Below are 20,310 nucleotides of genomic sequence, written 5' to 3'. Positions count from 1 at the left end.
TAGAAATGTGAGCTCCACGGCCGTGTTCGAACCCACATCTTTCAGACCAGCAGCTGAACACCATAACTACTGAGCCACCACGCCAGCTTTTACTCAAGGTGAATAGCACTGCAAATTCCATGTCACAGAGCCAGACCATCTCCTTAGGCAGGCCCCTCTTATTGGACAGTGATAATATGGTCCAAGGAAGTGAAGAAAATTTCCACATTTATGGCATGACTTCACCGTGGGGTCAGCTTAAGATGAAAAGCTAAAGTAGAGAGGATAGAAAAATTACTTGTAGGAGGGCGGTAATTCGAGACAGAGAGGAGTGAGACAGCTGCTCAGTTTTGCCCACCCCTACTTATGCCCATGTATGTGCAGCAGCTGATATCAGTCATCATTAACACAAGAAGGCAAGAATGTAAATGCAGTGGCTGTGAACACAGTGCTGTGAGGTGCACTTGCAAGTGTGCGTGGTAACTGCAAGCAGGCACACAAGCAGACAAAGAACTCAAGAGCAGACTTATTGGGTGAACTTGCACTCACAAAATAAATGTAGTGGCGATAATGGTACACACAAATACTAGCTGTTGTCAGTCATGAATGTCCATGGCTCTCTGCTGTGCTCTATTTAAGCATTTCGTAGAATCTCCTAGATAACCTGTAGGCATTGTCACAATCTTGAACATTATGCAGTCACGCATGCATGATTGTAATGGTTCATGAATCTCAAATTTACAGGGGTGATAAAAAGAAATGTGAACAGCGTGGCTCCCACACACTCCACTGTTTGCATTTATTTTCTCTGCGGTTGTACTGGGTGGTAACGAAAAGATGCTAGAGTCGCTCATGATGGCAACAGAAAGATGCTAAAGACAATCTGGATGACTCTGGCGTCTTTTTGTTACTGCCCACATACAAGCACAATGAAACGAAATGCAAACAGCAGAGCGCACATGCGCTGCACTGTTGGCATTTCTTTTGATCACGACTGTACACTGCATAGTTCACTGTGTGTCAGGAACAGGAAGTGATAAGGCCATACATTGGTAGTGGACTCTGGTAGGAGTAAAGAAAGAACACTCTTTGAAACTAGATGCAGCAAAGCTGTGCAGCAATGCACTGATCACTTGCCAGTCAGAAGCATCCCTTAACTTTGGTGTCTGTTATGTGTAAGTTGAAGGGAGCTAAAAGGCATTTTCTATGTTATTATAGCCATGATAGCCAGGTGCCGATGTCCCAGTTCGTGTAACTCTGTTCTTCGCCATGGAATAAATTCGGGTTGGTGGAAATGACTGCGTAGTGATCAAGAATTGCTTCCGTCAGACAGAGTTTATAATCCCATTAATGATAGAGGACGCTGTCGAGCACCCACATTATCGGACGCATGTATATATTTGTGGCACCGCGTCGTCGATGCACTGCTAGACCGACATGATGTTGCCGGTGATAACGCCAGCATCGGAGAGCCATTCATTGACAAAAATTATACTACGTTATAACTACAAACACTGTCTGATTGCCAGGAAAATGAAGAAGGTGATGACGAGGAGGCCGATCTACCACCTGCTGCCATGGAGGCTTCCGCTGTGATTAGTTATATCGCCTCCCTAAAGCAGCGTGTGTGTAGCAGCGCTATCGGCAAGGGTTATGCAATTGCTCTGGAGAGCTTGGAAAGTGCCGTAATAAGGTCTAGTTTGAATAAACGCGCATAACGGACTTACACGGTCTGACTGTACTTTTTGCTGTAACGTGGGAAGTCCACTTAGTACGAACTTCAGATATAATGAATGCAATCCACGCAACCGTCAGGTTCATTATAAGTGGCCTCAACTGTATAGCGTTTTAGGTTTATGATGACCCTACATACCAAAGTCTGTTGGCAAAATATACCCTGCACTGAATCATAAACTGAAGCACAAACTTCTCCAAATAAAAGCTTTTCAGGTGCATAACTCTGTTTTCTTAGACTGTGTTACTAAATAAAGGAAACAGTTCATGTCACTATCCCCGCAAGAAGGCGCCCTGCACGAGACGGTGAATCAGTACCGAACTGATCCCACTTCGAAACAGTGGTGTAGGCCACCTAAGGATTGCCTAAATTAGATCCAACATCTTTACATTCGATACAAGCGGTAATTGTGTACTTAATCAGTTCTCTTCCACCCTTTTCTAAAAGTCAGTAAGCTGACCATGCCGAAGGTCCTGAATGCTAATATCATTTAGCTTTCCTCGGAGTGCATGTATGAAGCCACTGGCTCTTTCTATTCTTTTGTTTCCAATCAAGATCAAGGTCTGTAGCTTTTGTTAACCAGCCCATCATCACCGTTGCACACACTTTTGTTGTGCCCTGTGGCCGGAACATGAGTTTTGTTATATGATATTCCTTGTGTGTGAGTATGAAAGCAATATTTGCACTTACAGCAACTGGGGGTCAGCTCATTGGCAAAAGTTGCCTTAGCATATATAGATAGACATGCAGTGTTGATGCATGTTGTGCCTTGGTTTCGACGGAGCCAGCCATTCATGTGCCGGCTCGTCAGACAGTTTGTCGGAAATAATGACAAATCTCCGCATCCAGTTTTTTTTTATGTGGAAACACATGTGAAGAGCAGTAGCTTTTTTTTTGGGGGGGGGCCAGCAGTACACTCTGACTGCATTTGGAAAGCCAGCTCTTTTAATGCTAGACAAAGCGAAAATGCAGAACTACATTTTCTACTTTGCCTTCCTTCATTCGTAAATCTTGTTGGAATAGATCTTGTGTAGTGGGGAGCAATCCGGTGGTCTTCCTTAAAAGTTATTTTAATAGCAATAAAGAAGTCTCAACTATGTAACCAACTAATTTGAATCCGAAGTCCCTGTTTGGTTTTCGTGCTCAATACAAAATTCAATATTTTGTTGTGGCGAAAGTTACCTCATTTCGCCAATGCTTGTCCTTACTGAAAGTGCAGGCAGAACTAGCTTGCTGACATATGCACAGGATCTTCTTTTTTCTGGAACAAAGGGATTTTCCTTGCTCATTTTGGAGTACCAGGAGCACAAGCACAAATATACTATTTCGCGCACCTTTAGTTTAAGTTTTATGAAACGAGCTATCATTGATCGAAATGCTATGAAAATTAGAGGTAAGTCTTTTATAAATCTGATTCTAAGCCAAGTTGCCATAAAATACTTTTGAATTAGGCCAAAATTCAGAATCTCATTAGCCAGACGTATAGGAGCTATGTAAAATGAAATGTATTCATTAAAAAAATGCTTAAAAGCAAAAACATGCTTCCTGGATATCTTCTGAGACTCTGCCATTGTGCACTAAACCGCAACCACATGCGCTCAGTTGAAGTCGAATTCATGACCGTGCTCCTACCGTGGCTCCTTTTAGCACACAATATCCAATAATGGTAACTGAACAAAATATGGTCTGCATTAGGCCTTTGATTTTATAGTTTAAAACATTATAATGCGACACTGTTTTCTAGATCTATAATTACCAGGTACTGATGTTATTCCAGGGAAATTTTAAAGAAAATCGAAGAAAGGTTTTTTTTTTTTTATCTCCTCAAAGTTTGCCTTTTCTCGAATTTTTCAAATTCTAGATGATTTCAGCGCCTAATTAAAAATCATCTGCCCCTTCTAGAATAGAAGTACAAATTTTGTTCGGTGATAGTAAAAACAGTGTATTAATACTAAGGAAAGATTTCAACCTCAGGTTGTTACTTCTTCTAATCCCCTTATTGTCCTAGAAACTGCCCTTATTGGAATGCCTTACTTTTTCAGCATTGTCTGCGATTTTTTTGCTGTAAAATGATGAGCAAAAAATATTTTTTTATTGCTTCCAACAGTAAAGTTTGCATATAATTACTGAAAAAATAATCAGGTTCCTCAAAATTTTATTTTACTTACCGCAGGGATCCAAACTAGTGATTTTGCGAAATCACAAAATTGATGTTTTCCACCTAGCTTGGTATACACTTTTTTTCCAAGAAAGCTACATGTTTTCCTTTAAAACTAAGTATGATTCCCTTGTGTCATCTGCCCATCACATATAAAAATTTCTTTGCAAACAAAAAATGGTCATGGGACCTCGATTACCTTTGTCTGAACACACCATATATTCGTTATTAAAGTTTTTCTTCTTTTCCTTAGCACTGTTAACTGATTATTAAAACAATCTGGTTTGTAGAAATTTGACAAAAATGGTTTCAGGCCTTACTTAATGCTCGAGACCACTTGAGGTGATGAATTGCATTGTGCTCACATTTTGCACAATGCCTGGCGTTGTGCAGTCTTAAATAATTTTCTTGCATTTTGATTATGCTTAAAAATAAAAGTGTATGGGTGAGGAAAAACTGTTTTATATCTGGCCAGTACATAGTTATGAATGTTTTTCAGGAATGCTAGAGCTTCATTTCATCTAAGTTCTGGTGTAGCTGCAAATGCAACCGCACAGCTCAGTAACTTCATTAGTGTACAGCCTTTGTCAAAAGTTTAGAGCCCAGGGAGATGCGCTTCAAAGCCATGCAGTAGGGCTTTTGCTGCATCCATGGAAGTGCTAACCTTTCGTAGGTGTGAGGACGGAGTTTGCTCTAACCTTCCAGAGGCTTGGAATGCTAGGGATGCATAACGAGCCACACTGCATGGCCCAGAAGCAGACCTCCCTGGGCTGTAAACTTTTGACAAAGGCTGTGCTTGCAAATGTTCAGGACCTCCTTAAGAAAACAAATTACAGTGGTGGGAATGCTGCACCAGTTGTGCCAGACTGCATCATTGCATTGAACATGCACCAACAGTGCCTAAATTCAATTTGAACAGTTAGCAGAAAACTCAGACATCAAGGGATCGTTTGATGCTAAAGTCATGAGTAGGGGTTGGACCTTTCGGTTTTTATTTTTAAAAAATTTCAGCGGACTTTTTTCAGTATTTATTTCAGAATGCCACTTTCAATTTTTTTCAGCAAATATTATTTTCTACTTACGAATTTTCGGTTTTTATCGATGAAATATATGATTTTCCTGTGGGGTCAAAAGTGACGTACAGTTTATGTTAACCTTTTTTTTTTTTTTTACCGACACTCAAGTTGCAGTATGGGCCACATAAATGACTGTCTTAAAAGCTGTCTTTGCTGAAAATAGTTTTACAGTACTAACAAAAAGTAAAAGTTCTGAAGTAGTTAAATAATTGGGCCTTGAGGCAAAACTTAAGTGAAAGTTTAGTTCTAAAAACTTGATTGTCACATTCTGTTTGCACTCTGGGCTAAACGGGATGGCCATGCACCCTATGATCTGCTTGCTGAGACAGCGGTGGGACTGCTGCTTAAGCGTCACGGAAGCCAGAAGATGACACCTTCGTGCCATTTATGCATCGTCTCACATTGACTGTTGCTTATTATGGTTCCAAAAGTTTTCAATGTCTTTACATGCAGTGTAATAACCTATTTAACAAAGCGACAGCCCCAAGTCAGTGGTAAGTCTGAACAGACAGCTCTATGCTAGTCAGCAACACTTAGCTCAAGCTTTCCTAACTTCAACGGCATGTCTGAGTTCGTGTATCAGTGCCTCATAACTCACAGTTACTGTACTAAATTCCTAAGATACCTTTGTGTTACTACATTCCTGTTTCCAGTACTTCCTTAGTTTTCTGCTGTGACCTACTTTAACTGATACTGAATAGCCAGTTAGTTGTGGCATGTATGCCAAAAGTACTGACCTTTTTCGGTTAAAACCAAATTTCAAAAAATTAATTCGGCACACGTTTATCAGCGTTTTTTTATTTAAACTGAAAAGTCCAACCCCTAGTCATGACTTCATTTGCTCCTTCAGTTTAAATGTGATGGAAAGGATGACAATGGTTATCGACAGGATGCGATTGTTATATCTTGTGCATATTTTGTGCACATTTTGTGCACCTTCTTCTCACGGGTACTGCCATTGTCATAGTTTACAATAACTGTAATGGAACATAATTAACTTGACAGAGGAAGAAAAAAATTGGCGGTGGTTTAGCTCTGGTTAAACCTGGAGTGACACGATAGCTACAGCTGGCCGAGTGGAACTTGCTCAATTGAATTGCAAAGTCAGTCTTTCGCCGCTCCGTTTCGCTGGTCGTTCCTTCTTCGTCATCTTCCCACTTGACATGGCACATGTGCACAGCTGTTGCAGCTCGGTTTCACCGGCACGCCGCGCCGCCGGCAGCAGCAGCTGCTCCGCACCATGTAGCTGGTCATGTGACCAACCACGTGGCGGTGGCTGCACCGCCACCGTCACATGCCACCGCCACGCTGAAGGCTCCAAATGCTACCGTAATGTAGCTATCGCTACAAAAAAGTTAAGGGACCCATCCCAAGAGCTATTAGTGGCAGTGGGAATGTTCGCAATCACTGTTTGCATTGCTGTTCTCATTGCCATGCACGCCAGTAGTGGGTCCATTTTCTGGTATGATCTTTTACAGGCATATTGTTCAAACTGAATATCCCGCTTGTGACATATTTTTGTGATGACCTTGCATGGACTCCTTGGTAGGGTTCATGGCACATGAAATTGAGGTCTGTTTAATAAAGCTGTCCTGCTTTGTTGTGAAAACTTTGTAGTGTGGGCAGACACAGCAAAAGCCTAATTCACCACGTGTTTGTTGGTGGCGTGGCGCGCAGCGAGTAAAGGAAGGTGAATTTAGCTGTAGCGAGTGGCTGTCATGAGTCATGAGTCATGACAATGTTCTCTGCTGTAAATTGAGCATCTTGGCAAGTCCTAGTCAACTTTTGGAACATGCCGGGTTTCAGCTACTGCCTGCCGTGATTTCTGCCTTCCCTCATGTTTTTGTTATTGTCGCAGCATCCCATTCTAGATGCAGTACCTTTTACCATGCTTCATGATATTAGAATTAAACTGCAGCATCTGTTGTTCAGCGCTGTTGATTCCATGAGTGAATATAATGCGCACATGTCTGTTGGCTGTAAATATTCATGGCTCTTTATGTCTTTGGCAATGTGCAGAGCAGCACGTGCGGTCCGTGACATTCACTTTGCCATCGACAAAGGTGCACATGGTTTTGCAAGCGGGACCTGCCCAGTTTGGAAAGGACCTCGGGAAACCAGCCAATGAAGTCAGCGCCTCACTTGTGCTGCTCGACCCCCTCCGTGGCTGCGGAGAGCTGCGCAATGGTCACGAGCTCAGGGGAAAAATTGTCATCATGGAACGTGGCGAGTGCATGTTTGTTGAGAAAGTGAGTGGTCAAAAACTCTTCATAACTGGTGCTGGGCTGTAGCACTTAAGCTTCCTTGCATCAAAAGTGCTAAGTACAGTGTGGTGCCGTGTTCCCAAAGAATACCATTTGCTGCTTCACTGTTGTTGTGAACAAACTGAATGCCCTCGGTGTTGATAGTGGCGCATGTTGACAACTGAGCCCCCACAGCTGGCTTATAAGTGTAAAATCCCAAGAGACAGCTCACCTAAAACAAAGGAGTCAAGCTGAAATAAATGGCATGTTAACTTTAAGAGGGAAGGTCTGGTCTATGTCTGACAGTCTGGTCTATGCCTGACCAGACGAATTTTTGTCGAATTCTTGGCTACATGTTCTACAGGAGTGTTTACAGACAAGATTTAGTCACGAAAATACAGCATTATGTTTCACTGGTCTCAATAATTGCTGTTTTCAAGACTCATCTGGCCTTCAACCAGACATGCAAAAATGAAAACTTGATGCCGAGGTCCCTTGTGACTGTAAATCTTTTTCAACCTTTAGTGTGCAGCCAAACAACCTGACAGAAAATATTGTATTAGGCTAAAAGGCAGAGCCTTAGAAGAGTGACGCTTGCACTTTGCATTCTCCTAAAAACCTTTGAACAAACACTCTGCTCTCGATTATGATCTTTATGCACTTGTCAAGGCTAGAACGGCAACGAAATGGTCTTGTTTCATGGCTTAATTGGGTTCAGCTCTTAGTTTTTACATTGCATACAGAAGGATGACATGAACAACAACACCAAAAAAACACTACCAAGTATTAACTGGTTTAAGTTTTCCTGGTTTCCATCTATTTATATGTTCCCTCAAAGGCATCCATCACAACTGTTACTGCACAAAAATTGCCCCTTTTTTTTATGACATGCCTTTCTTGAAAATGAACTCTTACTTCCACATTTGTCATGCTGATTGACAGGATGCTCATGCATTCGTCTTCTCCCTGGTGAATGTGCATTTCCTCCCATATCCCTCTTTCTCCTTTGTTGCATGCACGAGCAGTCACACTGGACAGCTTAAACTTTTTTTGAAAAGTGCACCCCTTGCAATGGTCCACTAGATTTCCCAGGCTTGTGATGTGCACACATACAGTAATCCCTTGTTGTAACAAAATCTCTTTACTCGAAATATCGTTTTATTCGAAATTTCTTCCAGTCCCGACCCAAACGCATGCATTTTAGGTCACATTACGCGAAGCGCACGAAGAGCTTGACCCGCTTAGAGCAAAGTGGCAAGCGGAGGCATCGCCGCCGCGGCGGCGACCCTTTTGCGCATGCAGTGTCAAATTAATACAGTCGATGAATTAGTCTAGGGCAGGCACAAAACAGGGCACAAAAGTACCAAACCTACGACTGATGACCTGCCTAGTAATGAATCAGCGAGTGCCGAGTGCCCCCAGCTGTTTACAACGGATGCAAACGGAAGCGCGCCCGAACCGGTCGCAATCGCATCGCTGGTGTACCCCGTGATAGAATCCAAATGAAAATTAAATTTTCGTGACGCTTTGCGATGCCAGAAAACCACGGTCTCTTAGATGCCGAAAAGTGGCCAAAAGACCGCGGGCAGACTTGCGACGTAGCATTCCATGGGGTGCACTCGGTGAGCAAAATTTTACCGCTCTAAAGAACATTTCTGGCACTGAAATTTCTGGCACTGAAACGTGCCAAAAAGCGCAAAAGAAGTGTCCCTCCGATTATGAGCCCATTCATGCTTGCGAGTAGCGAGCGAGGTGAGCTTTCGGCAACGAACGTAGCTGCTCCCTGGCTGTCGTAGTCGTCGCTAAGCCACATCAGCCAGATCGTTTCACATCGGCCAAAGTAGACGAAACTCTCGAAAGTGCGCGAGAACGCCTTTCCCGAGAGTTTTTGCTTCAAATGAGAAGGCGACCCGCAGGTCGCGCTTGCAAGTGTGAACAACGGTGTTGTCGAGCTGCTGCCTGGTCGCAAGCGACTGCTGGTCGCACGCCCTTTACCGTGTTCGACGCGAGGAGCTACATTTACAAATCGGGAAGAAGGCTTTGGTGAAGCAGGTCTGGAAATCTGCTTGCCGCTTGTCATAATTGGCCTGCATCGCTATAAAACACCGCCCCTAGCTTCGTTGCACTTTTGACGGTGCAAATAGATCGATAACTTGCTGAAAACACGAAAAATCCGAGCGTCGCCAGCGGCGAGTCAGGCTGTCAACATGGCGAGTCAACGCAACCACGGTGTTTCCTTGGCGATTTTCTCCAGCCGGTCATGCTTGATTCGCGCTGTCCGACTAGACAAACGGTCTAAATGCATGGTAGGGTCATTGAATTTTGTTCCTAGACATCTGTCAATGGCGCGGATGCGACGCTGCGCGAACACTGGCACTCGAACCGTAGAATTAGCACAGTGTTGTCGACAACGGTGCGCCGAAAAACTCAATTGAAAACTTCACAGCTTCAAAAACTGCCCAGCAATCATGTGAAGCCCCTATTGCAGAACCGTTCAGTTTTTACGATCGCGCTGCGTACCTACAATGATCGACTAATTGTTTTTTGAGCACAACAAACACAACCTCAGACTCAAGCCGCGGCGTTTCCGTGACCCCCCCTCCGCATGAAAGCGGCCACTGCCTTCGAAATGCCCCGAAATACCCCCATAAAAGCGGGCACTGCCTTCGCGATTCGAAATACCCCGAAGGTTGAATGCATGGGCGCGGCGACGACGGCCTCGTGCAATGCTTGGTCAGATTAGAGATTAGCAATGCTTGGTCAGATTGTGAGATTAGAGCAGGGGTTGCACGTGCCCGGTAAGAACTTGAAACAGCCAAAGCTCACTGCCATTTTTGCACCTGAATAAGGTTTTGCTTCACCGAATACATTGTATTTTTGACTTCCTCGCTGTTGCGGCGCAATTAAAGCTCGACTGCTTTAGATTTTCTCGGGTGGTCGTTTATATCGAATTACCGCTTATAACGAATTTTTTTGCCATCCCGCTGACTTCGTTATAACTAGGGATTACTGTACTATAGGTTGTCTCTTAATTGTTCATTTAAGCACCAGCTCGTCTGTCTGATATAATGGTGGCCACATGACAAAAGCCTTGAGTAACGAACTTGTATAACACACTGTACAAACTTGACCTTGTTTACCCTACACAACAGTTAGCTTCTGCTGCTCACAATGTTTTCCTTACCTTTTGGCGCATTCTATTCTATTTGTACTAGCTTATTTTTTAGCAGTATCATTAAAGCATCATACGAACAGTCATACAGTGTCTTTTGACACAGTGAAATGGTGAAACTGATGATAATGCGTATGTGTGCACAAAGTGCACACCTTTTGCAGCCTATTTTGCCACTCTCCTGCATCATATAGCACTTAATGACTGTTTTTTCTATGTTTGCAAAATACTGCTGAAAAAATTTTAAGAGCTGTACATCATCATAGCACTGTAGTATTATGAAACACGTTGCAGGCTGCAAAATTATGCTATTAAAATTGCACAGCTTAATGCCACACAATCTGCGTGAAGTTGCATGTCATTTTGTTTACATCAGGCTAGCAGCCATGACACTGGATTATTTTTTTGTTGTTGTTGTTGTTAAAAAGTCATGTACAGAGTCGATCACACTTGTCTACAGCGCTCAGGCGGTGTGCTGCGGAGCAAATGAAGTGAAGTGAAGTGAGGTGCTTTGCTAGCGTTAAGGCGCTGTTGCCTGTGCGGTTCACGTGTCTATTCGGCTGCTCCTCAGCACAAGCATTATTAGAGAAAGTTAATACCTGCTTTAGAATGTTGCCTTATTTTCCCCCGGACGGCACCTCTCGAGCACTCTAGACAAGTGTGATCGACTCTGTACACTTCAATGCTAGCAAAAGTTCCTGTGGAAGCTCTTTGCTGCAGTGGAGAGCTAGTGTACTGGTAGGAACACTTGCCACCAGTTGCCCTGCATTCTGTTTTCATCAGTAACAAGTGTAAGTTCTATCAGAGGTGGTGCTGGTATGTGGTTGCCACCAGGAGTGGAAAAACACCTCACAAGGCCGCACAGTTCATTGTACCTGCTACCCATTACGAAAACTCAACAGTTTCTGGCTTCATCTTAAGACTCCCTCATTATTTTTCTGAGAGATACTTGTGACCCCACACAGTCGACAAGTGCAGCTGCTCAACAGGTGCTACCTTAGTGTCTACATTGATAATAAACATTTATAACTATACTTTTGTGCTGGTTCTACATAATCATTCTTGTTTTTTCATTTCCAGGCAAGAAAAATTCAAGCATTTGGGGCTGTTGGAGGAATAGTTTTGGGTGAGTCTTGGCACATCACTGCATTCATTAGCTTTGAAATTTTTTTCTAAGATTTTGAGAGCTGTTGATTTCATTAAGATGCATAGTGTGTCAAATTTAGTCAGCAGATAAACCCAGAATGGTTTATTTTAGAATCAAAGCAGCTTATATGTAGTCAGTTTCCTTAATACTTTCTGGGGCTGAGTGACCAGTCATATTCAGAAGTGGGACATAGTACATCACATTGATTATAGTTGTGGCTGCAAGGAGCAGCAATTCCTGCACATTGTATTTTTCAAATCTACTGCACTGTGTATATATGGGGTGCGCAGTTATGATCGAATGTGCTTACTGTACTTTTCTTCCTTTGTAGCTTTTGCGTTGTATCCACTTGTCATGAAAATTCATCGAAACTGCTTTGCTTTAAAAAAAAAAACAATGAATGTCTGCACTTTCACTGATGTCACCTTGTGCATATTGCACCTTGCAGACAACCAAGTGGGCACCAGTGCTCAACAGTCACCTGTGTTTGCTATGTCTGGCGATGGCACAGATGACGTCAACATACCACTTGTGTTTCTGTTCACTGAGGATGGCCAACTGCTTCTCAATGCGTTCAGGGAGCATCCAGATCTGGTAGTCACGTTGTCAGACCTCAGTGTCATCTCATGTAAGTAGGTTCACCTGTTTTGTGTTGTTCTGGGACTACGGTGGCCCCTTAACCTTTTCTGGACTGCTGGTAGTACTTTGTTTTGTGAAAGCCCTGATGGCTTTGCCTTCTTTCTTGGCTGCCAGCTTTGAGAGGGTGATGTCTATGCTTGGCGATTGTGCCTACAAGGTCTTGGCTTCGCTTTTGAGGTGTGCATTCAGTATGTTGCATATTGTGACCATTGGCTAGAAGAGGTTCAGCTTACCTACGTTATTGCGTTTGCCGCATGATGGCCTTAGCTGCCTATGTGCCATAAAACCCAACACAACACACTTACCTACGTTAATGTCCGATTTGTACTACTGAGTGGCACCCCAACAGTAAGCTTAAGCATCTTCTGACCACTTGAAACCAACAAACTTCAAGTGTATCTTTGGACATAGCGTTTTTGAACTGGTTGTTGTTAGTACACATGCTCTTATACTGGCTAAGGTATTTTGCACTTGGATAATTGGTGTGCCAGTGTAGCTTGAACTTCATGCTGTGTCAGGTTATGGGCCAAGCAAGGCAGTGTGCGCCTAGCTTGAAGTGGTCTCTGCATAGGTGCAGCCTTTATATGAAAGAGGAGAAAAGTACCATGCTGGTTCTACATTGAGGTAGCATTGGCCCACACATATTTTTCTCCACACAGCTGCTGCTTCCGACACTGGAAGTGAAGCTGCTGAGGGGCCAGCCAACCAAACTTCACCTGAGGTCAGCAGCCAGAAAGTTTCCACAACTACGCAGACAGAACGGGGACCGTCCTCTGCAGAGGCCGAGCTACTGCGCAAAATGCAAATCTTACGTCACTTGGATGCACTCGGTCGACTTCACGGAGAGACCAATGAACTGCTGGAGAAAGAAGCCACCGTTCGTCGCATGCTGGGAAAGCTACTCAGCCAGCACAAGCTCTTTGAGATGGATATTCGTAGCCTTCTGGAGCGCCTGGAAGATCTCACAGTTGAGGCCAAGGCAAGGCGTTCCAGGGGTCATGCACTGTGCACGTCGCCACTTGTGCCTGTGACATCATCAGTCAACCCACTTTCTAGCGCAGAGGCCTTTGTTGCGTTCATTACGCGACATCACTGCGAATACGCCACAAAGGCATCTCGATGACCATGGGAGCTGTCTTATTTGGACGATCCTGCCAGGAGGTGCATTTGTTTTCACCATACAAGTGCTGCTGCCTGCTGCTGCTGCTTTGTGGGTAACTGGAGTGTGCGTTTCGCCGAGGTGGCTCCGAAATCAGCAGTGCAGTGGTGACTGTTTCATAAATGTAGAGGCTACTTTTTGTGGCCAAGTTCTTTGATTATGGCCCAGTGAGCATGGGAGAAGCAGAGCTGCATGCACTTTGCTCCATATTCTTTTTGACCTATAAGCTAAATTGCCTGTCCTATTGCCTTTGCTGTCGACAACTGTGGCTTGACGAAAGCATTAGTTAAGGTTGATATTTACATGCTTTTACCTTCGGCAAGAGTACAGAAGATTCTGGAGCAGTGTGCATGGCGCAGTGGATGGGAAATGCTTGGACGGCTACTGGGACCTAGTCAGCAAAGGCAGAAGAGTAAACAGCTGGAGTGAAAGTCTGCTTTTGCAGCAATGGAGTCTGCCACTTGGACTGCATTCGCTAAAGGCACAAAGGCACCTGTTGATGTAGTGCTTAACAACGTAACCACCAAAAGAGCTCTTATTTTAAAGTTGAAGAGACTACGCTGCTGAGCTTCACATTTCTTCATGGCCAAGTTTTTAACAGTTATTAAAAGAACATCAGATGAAAGCTATTATTTTGGTATTGAGTGTTTTGCTCAAGCCTATGTCTCAAGCAAGATATTTTAGTGAGGAACAGCCCGTAATTAGTTCCATGAGCTTGACAGGGTCAGCAGGTTGTAAATTGCCTTAACTTTCTCAATAATTTTTACTTTTTTATCAGGAATTCAGTTTTCAACATTACGAACTGTAACCTCAAGCAGTGAAAAGTAGAGTAGTGTGATTCCAGTTCATCTCCTTCATGGTCATTAAATCATGATTTGAGTTTTGAGAACAATTTTTTATTTCTTTATTTAGCAGTTTAAAATCTGAATATGCAGCTTAATGGGGATGTTTTTTTTTTCCACCTATAAAAACTTGCTGGCATGAAAAATACAAACCCTATCTATACAAGCTTATAATGTCAGTGGTTATGCAAGTATTTAATAAATCTTCGCATGTGCATAACAGCCTCACAGAGCAAGTTTAGGAGTGTTGACTATTACTGTGGTGATTTGTTCATGCTTACCACTGTGCCATCATGTTAGAGAAGTTAGCTTCTCTCCAGCTCACTGGGCCGCAACCATTGACACAGGAGGACATTTGCTTATTCACAGTGGAGCAGTGCATCGCCAGAGTTGTGCTTCTGGTATTTTCGAACACTTGTGCTAACTGCGGAAATGATCTGTGGGTGCTCCGCTTACCTTGCTGGCAACTCTCGGGAAAACTTGATTGGGTTTCAGGAAGAGCAGAACTTTTTTTTTTTTGAGTATGAACAGTGACAAGTAAGGCGTTTTTGTTTTTTTGTTGTGTTTTGTTTTTTCTTTTTTTAAGGATTGTGGGTGCTCAAAAAAAGCTTGCCAAAGTTGAGAAACTGTAGAAACATCTGGCATTATTTTGAAAGACCAATTTAATGGGTGTCCATCTTATGTGCCACTTGTGATTATATTACATTAAAAGGTTACTTGGGGCCAGTGTCATGTGCAGATGGTGACCTGCTTCTGAGAGTTATGTGTAGGGAAAAAAACTCTCAGTCAGGAATTTTGTGTCAAATGCAGCATGAGCTGTTTAACTGCCCTTTTGAGAAGGCATGCAGTGTTGCTATGTGTAAGAAATACTAAGTCAATCTTCAACTGAAACTGTGTTATATAGGTACTGTTTGGAGTTCTCTGTAGCAAACAGTTAGGATAACAGCAAAGAAAGCAGCATCAGACATACATATCTAAGGTGTGGTATATTTGTGGCAATGGTGCTTTATTACATGAACAAATAAATTGAACAGAACTGAAGGAAAGCACCTGAGGATGCTGAGCAGTTATACCAGCTGTGAATGGGCTTGTCATGTAGACAAGGCAAAAACAAGTGTGCCCGTCAAATCATTGCCTTACAATCTGAGCTGCCTTCCCTCAGTTCGGTTCAGTTTATTTTTTGCCTTGGGAGTTACATCACTGACTCTACTCATCTCCTTTTGAATACTGTTATTTTGTGCTGCTCTCTCTCGTTTTTTTTTTTTTCATTCCTTTTCTTGTATGCCTCAACTGTGAGACAGATCTAAGTGGCGTACTTCAAGGATTTATGATGCACAGTTATTGTTGCGTAGAAAGCCATCTTACTGTAACGCACAGCAAATGATTCATAAGGAATCTTTTCTTGCCATTTGTGTGAAGTGTGTGTGCATGCATGCATCCATGCATGGAGTGAAATCTGTGGAACCTTTGGGACTGGGCTGGGTGCTGCTTTGTCTTTGAAATGGACTTTTTTCTCTTGTACAATGTGCCTAGGGTTGTAGTCTTCAAGAACTGAAACAGACTGCCAGTGCATGTGTAAAAATTGGTTGGACAGTTCCTTGGTTTCTTCTGTGTGTATGTCATAATTTACATTAAGAACAGTGTCTGATTAGGTACTAGAGATTGCCAACTGTGTTTTCTGCATAGAAGACAGGCTAGGGAATGAAGGATACCTTCTTGTCCTAACAGCATTCATGGCTCTCATGTGCTGGCAAAGTAGACACTCTTTGCTCACTTGATGTTGCTGTGAAAACTGCATTTGCTCTTTGACTTCAATCTGAAAAATCTTTTCGATGCTTTTTGTCATATGGTGGTGGAGAAGCAAATGTTATGGTATACACAGCATTCTCTTTCTTCACAGTCGGTTGTGAATTTTTTCTGTGTAATCGGTGAAGAACACAGTTATTGTTTACATCCATCCACTATTGCCAGGGTGAATTATTGTGCAGAATATTTTACAAAGAAAATAGCTTTTTTTTCGCCCTCTTTCTTAGATTCATGGCAGTGTTATCGACTGGCTTATAAAATGAGCAGAGTACTTAACTGAACATATATGGTCAGTGATAATTGTTCTAAGGTTAGCAGCTTGCACCCCTCACTGTCAAGGTATTCCTGATAATCTGTCTTGAGTGCTTTTATGTGGTGGTCTAGCTGCAAATGTGCTCATGCAGAGCCCTTCACGAAGAGTCATACATTTTTTGTTTTGTTTTTTTCTTGTGCATTTGGCTCATTCTCACAGAAGCATTATAAATATTATTTTACTCATTTTTTTGGAATACCGTACGCAATTATGCTGCTTCGTGATACTAGTGAGTCGCACCGACCAAAAATTAAGATGGAATGACGTTTCGGCTCCCACACGGGAGCCTTGTTCACCATCCCGACCAGACGGGATTCCGTCTGACCCTTGACTACAATTATGCTGCTTCCTTGGTTTCACCATTAGAGATTAATAATCGCATACTGGTTGAAGCAACACATTACAAAATGCTGCTGCTGTTGCCATGCGGGCACTTATGTATTCTGATGACTACTGATCGGAGCCAGTATCACTTTTCCTTTTTTTTTTTGGAATAGGCAAGCACTGTTGCCTGATAATATGTAGCACAAACTATAAGGTGCCATTATTGTGAGATGAGTGTGAACAAGCCAGCAATAACTACTTTTATTTCCAAATACAGTGAACTGTCATTATATAATGTAAAACTGAATGCCTTGAACCATGGCAGCATCCTCACAAGCACATGGCAATATTACTGATGAATTGAAATGGACGTTCAAGCAAGCTGACATATCTGATCAGGTTGGCAGCATTTTTTCTCACATGATGAAAGCTAAAATATGCAATAATTATTCTATCATCTGATTTGTGGTAATTTCTTTCATTATTTCATTGCGCACATTCATCATTAGTGCATCTACTAGCTTTTCAGCACTGAATGAGTCAATAGTCACTACTGCTGTATTTGGATCAAAGATCCTTTGCATCTCCTGTGTCATTATCTTTCGGCTTTTGTCATTGCCCTGCTCATCTTACGAGTGGTTTACAAGGGCTAGTATTCATATTGGGGCTGTGGCAGGAATATATCTGTTTGTAAGTGCAGACTAATTGAATTAATGCTGGTATGCTTCACCCATGATTGCTCTTTGGGCTGTCCACTTCAAGACTTTATCACAAGAGTGAGACACTGTTGCATGAAACTTAGTAGCGTGATCACTGATACCCCATGGAATGCAAAAAGTGCACTAAAGCCATGTGTAAATTATCACTATGATATTTTCATAGGAGAACAAGGAAGGAAAGCTCAGACCAACCATGCATTTTTTATGTATATGTGTGCTTTGCAAGTTTACGCATTGAGTCAGCCACTAAAACACTTAAAACAGTCTGCTTCAAACCAAGCACCGATCAAGGTTGAGATTGCACAAAACCTTGAATAAGGTGATAATGAGAAAACTGTTTTACTATGGTGAACACTTGCCATAGTTGTGCAGGACCTGGCATGCTGGATTTTTCTGCTTTGCCTTGCCAAACTGAAGCAAGTGCAGAGAATGTTTTTATTGGTACCATTTTCTGTTGGAATCTGTGCCGACTTCTGTGACAGCTGAGAAAAACAGGATTTTTGTGCTTGATATGGACTGTAGATAGTGTTGTTTTTGACCTTGGTGTCTCACCAGAACAGCTGAATTGATGTCGGCCATTGATAAAAAAGATGTTTACTGTCTTTTTGAAGAAATAATGCTGTTAAAACAAAGTGGCTTGTTAAATTATTTGAATTACTTTTAATTTTTGTTGCACCATCGTCATTATTGGAACTGATGAAAAATTCTGTGAAACTGACTTTTTCTGCACCTGAGGTGATAGTGTGAGCACAGGTTACTACTCCCCATTTGCCCTCTAATGCCTTTCTCTGGTGCTTCCTTTATTTTAAATGCCTGTCACATGACCAGCATTTATTTGATGGAGTTTTTTACTCTTTTTCGCACCTGCATTTGCCAGCAGTTACTACTTGCTGCACCTACCATGAATGCATGCAAAGTACAGAGCGAATCAAAGCAGTGCCCCTGCATCACTTGCAGATGCAGTCACAGAGGACTTTTGCAGTGACAAGTACACTATCACCTGTAGTGCACTCTGCATAACTACCTTTGCTTTCCTCTCTATACACTTAACTGGCACACCTTTCACAGGGTCCCAAACTCGCAAACATTGGTCAATCACTGTGCTTACTGGAGACCTCACCACTATGCATGAGCACTGCATTTTAGCTGCTTAAGTATGGGTTAAATTATTGAGGCAAAGTGTGCATTATCATCAGGAATTAGCTTTCCCTGCCAATTTGTTCTTTTATATCTGTGTTCTGTTCCCAAAAAGAGGAGCTTCTGCAGATATTATTAAAGTAATTTCAGAAAAATAAAGTAAATACAACAAAAGCATATTTTCTTGTATTCCAGAATTGAGCTCTCTTTTCAGTATTGTGTGTTGAATGCCTGTTGGTGTAATTATCCATGGAACATATATTGCTGCAGCCAAAATATTTCAGAAAGGATCATAAATCTGGAGAAGTAAACCTTCTCTTTATTTACCCAGCATTGACTCACTCAGGCTTAGGATAAGCACTAATGATGAGGTCAAGTGTTAGGTTTGGTTCAGTCAACTGCATTTCAGATTTCAGTTGCAGCTACTCTGGTGTCTGAGAGCATACAGAAGTAGAGCACTGCACGGGCCTGAATCTGAGGCCCGAGCCCGGCCCGGGCCCGCTAAATTATCGCTCTAGTGAGCCTGGCCCAGCCCACAAAGCTCAGAATGAAGCCCAGCCCGGGTCTTCACTTCATGAGATTTCTTCATGAGGTTTCTAAACTCTCGCGAAATTTTGTAGCCTATTCATTTACGAGACATTCTGGTCAGCAGATCAAAAATAAAACCAAACGCACTTTTGGTTGTAAAATTTCTCACGTGCGAAAAATACAGCTATAAAATAAAGGCTATGTTTTTGGGGCTTAAGGGCACAAGGGGAGCCAGGCTGTGAGGGACGCCGAAGCAGAGGACGACTCCGGATCATTTCGACAACCTGGGTTTCCTCAACGAGCACAGACACCACAAAGTACATGGCTGCCATGCTTTCCGCCTCTATAGAAATGCAGCCACCAAGGCTGGGATCAAGCCCGGGTTCCCCGGCTCAGTAATCAAGCATCTTCACCACTAAGCCACCACGGCGGAGAAATAAGCAAATCAATTATTTGATCAATAAAGCTTAAATTTTTTCTCAGCGCATGACTCATAGTTCATCCGTATCGCTGCTGCAACGCCGTAGTTGTGTACTTCACTGTGCCATAGTGAATGAAAAGTCGGACACTGGCCGTTTCTATACAGCCCAGGCCCGGCGAAACAGCTCATGTCCCAGCCCGGCCCAAGCCCGTGCAGAAAACAAGGCTAGAGGCACCGCCACCTCATCAGCTAGTCTCTCAGTCTGGCACAGCCAGCATTGTGCAGGAACCGAAGGTAGCGGTGTTGGAACAGTGCTGTACTAGCAGCTTTGACAGACATCTTGAATGAAGGAGCCATTGATCTTTTTTTTTTTTCTGACCCCCTTTACTTCATTTTACTTCATATGAAAAGCACTGGGCTATGGAAGCAGTATAGTGCTTGTGGGAAAGATTTTGCACACAGCTGCCTAAAAGTAATGATTAGGCTTTATATCGAATTCAATGCTTAATGTCATTGTTTTTGAAGAACATACTGCTGAGCCAGCAAGTCACATAAAAGCATTTTTTCTATTATAGGAGACCAGAAATTCCTTGCAGGTAGCTTGTAGATAGGGCTATGTGTGTGCGTGCATGCATGGGTGCACGTGCACGCACATGGATGCACACGCAGGCTGTTTCACTGAAAAGTGTTTGTAATGCTTGAAAACAAGTTTTTTTTTTCATTAAAAGGGTGTTTTCTTTGGTATAGAAGTTTCACTGCTGCAGGACATTGGAAAATAGCTGAGACGTCATGTTAACCAGCTATAAGTAGTAACATAAGCAAGCTGCATGGCTAACGTCTAATAGCTTAATTTTTACTTAGTATATAGTTAAATCCCTCATTTTAATTATTGAGTTGTAGGTCACCATTAGT

General features: G+C 42.7%; 1 protein-coding gene across 1 annotated transcript in view; it reads left to right on the top strand.

Moving 5' to 3' along the window:
* The window catches only part of Edem2 (ER degradation enhancer, mannosidase alpha-like 2), a 65,383-nt gene extending 46,758 nt beyond the window's left edge, over positions 1 to 18,625 (top strand). The window contains exons 18-21 of the mRNA XM_077649330.1: positions 6,968 to 7,197; positions 11,444 to 11,489; positions 11,959 to 12,138; positions 12,809 to 18,625. Of these exons, the coding sequence (XP_077505456.1) occupies positions 6,968 to 7,197; positions 11,444 to 11,489; positions 11,959 to 12,138; positions 12,809 to 13,272 (920 nt within the window). The 3' untranslated portion in view covers positions 13,273 to 18,625. The remainder of the gene's footprint in view (positions 1 to 6,967; positions 7,198 to 11,443; positions 11,490 to 11,958; positions 12,139 to 12,808) is intronic.
* The last annotated feature ends 1,685 nt before the right edge of the window (positions 18,626 to 20,310 follow it).

The sequence above is a fragment of the Amblyomma americanum genome, chromosome 1 (genome assembly GCF_052857255.1).
Source record: "Amblyomma americanum isolate KBUSLIRL-KWMA chromosome 1, ASM5285725v1, whole genome shotgun sequence".
NCBI classification, from domain to species: Eukaryota; Metazoa; Arthropoda; class Arachnida; order Ixodida; family Ixodidae; genus Amblyomma; species Amblyomma americanum.
The sequence above is the reverse complement of the archived record's forward strand: the minus strand, read 5'-3'. Positions and strand labels throughout refer to the sequence as shown.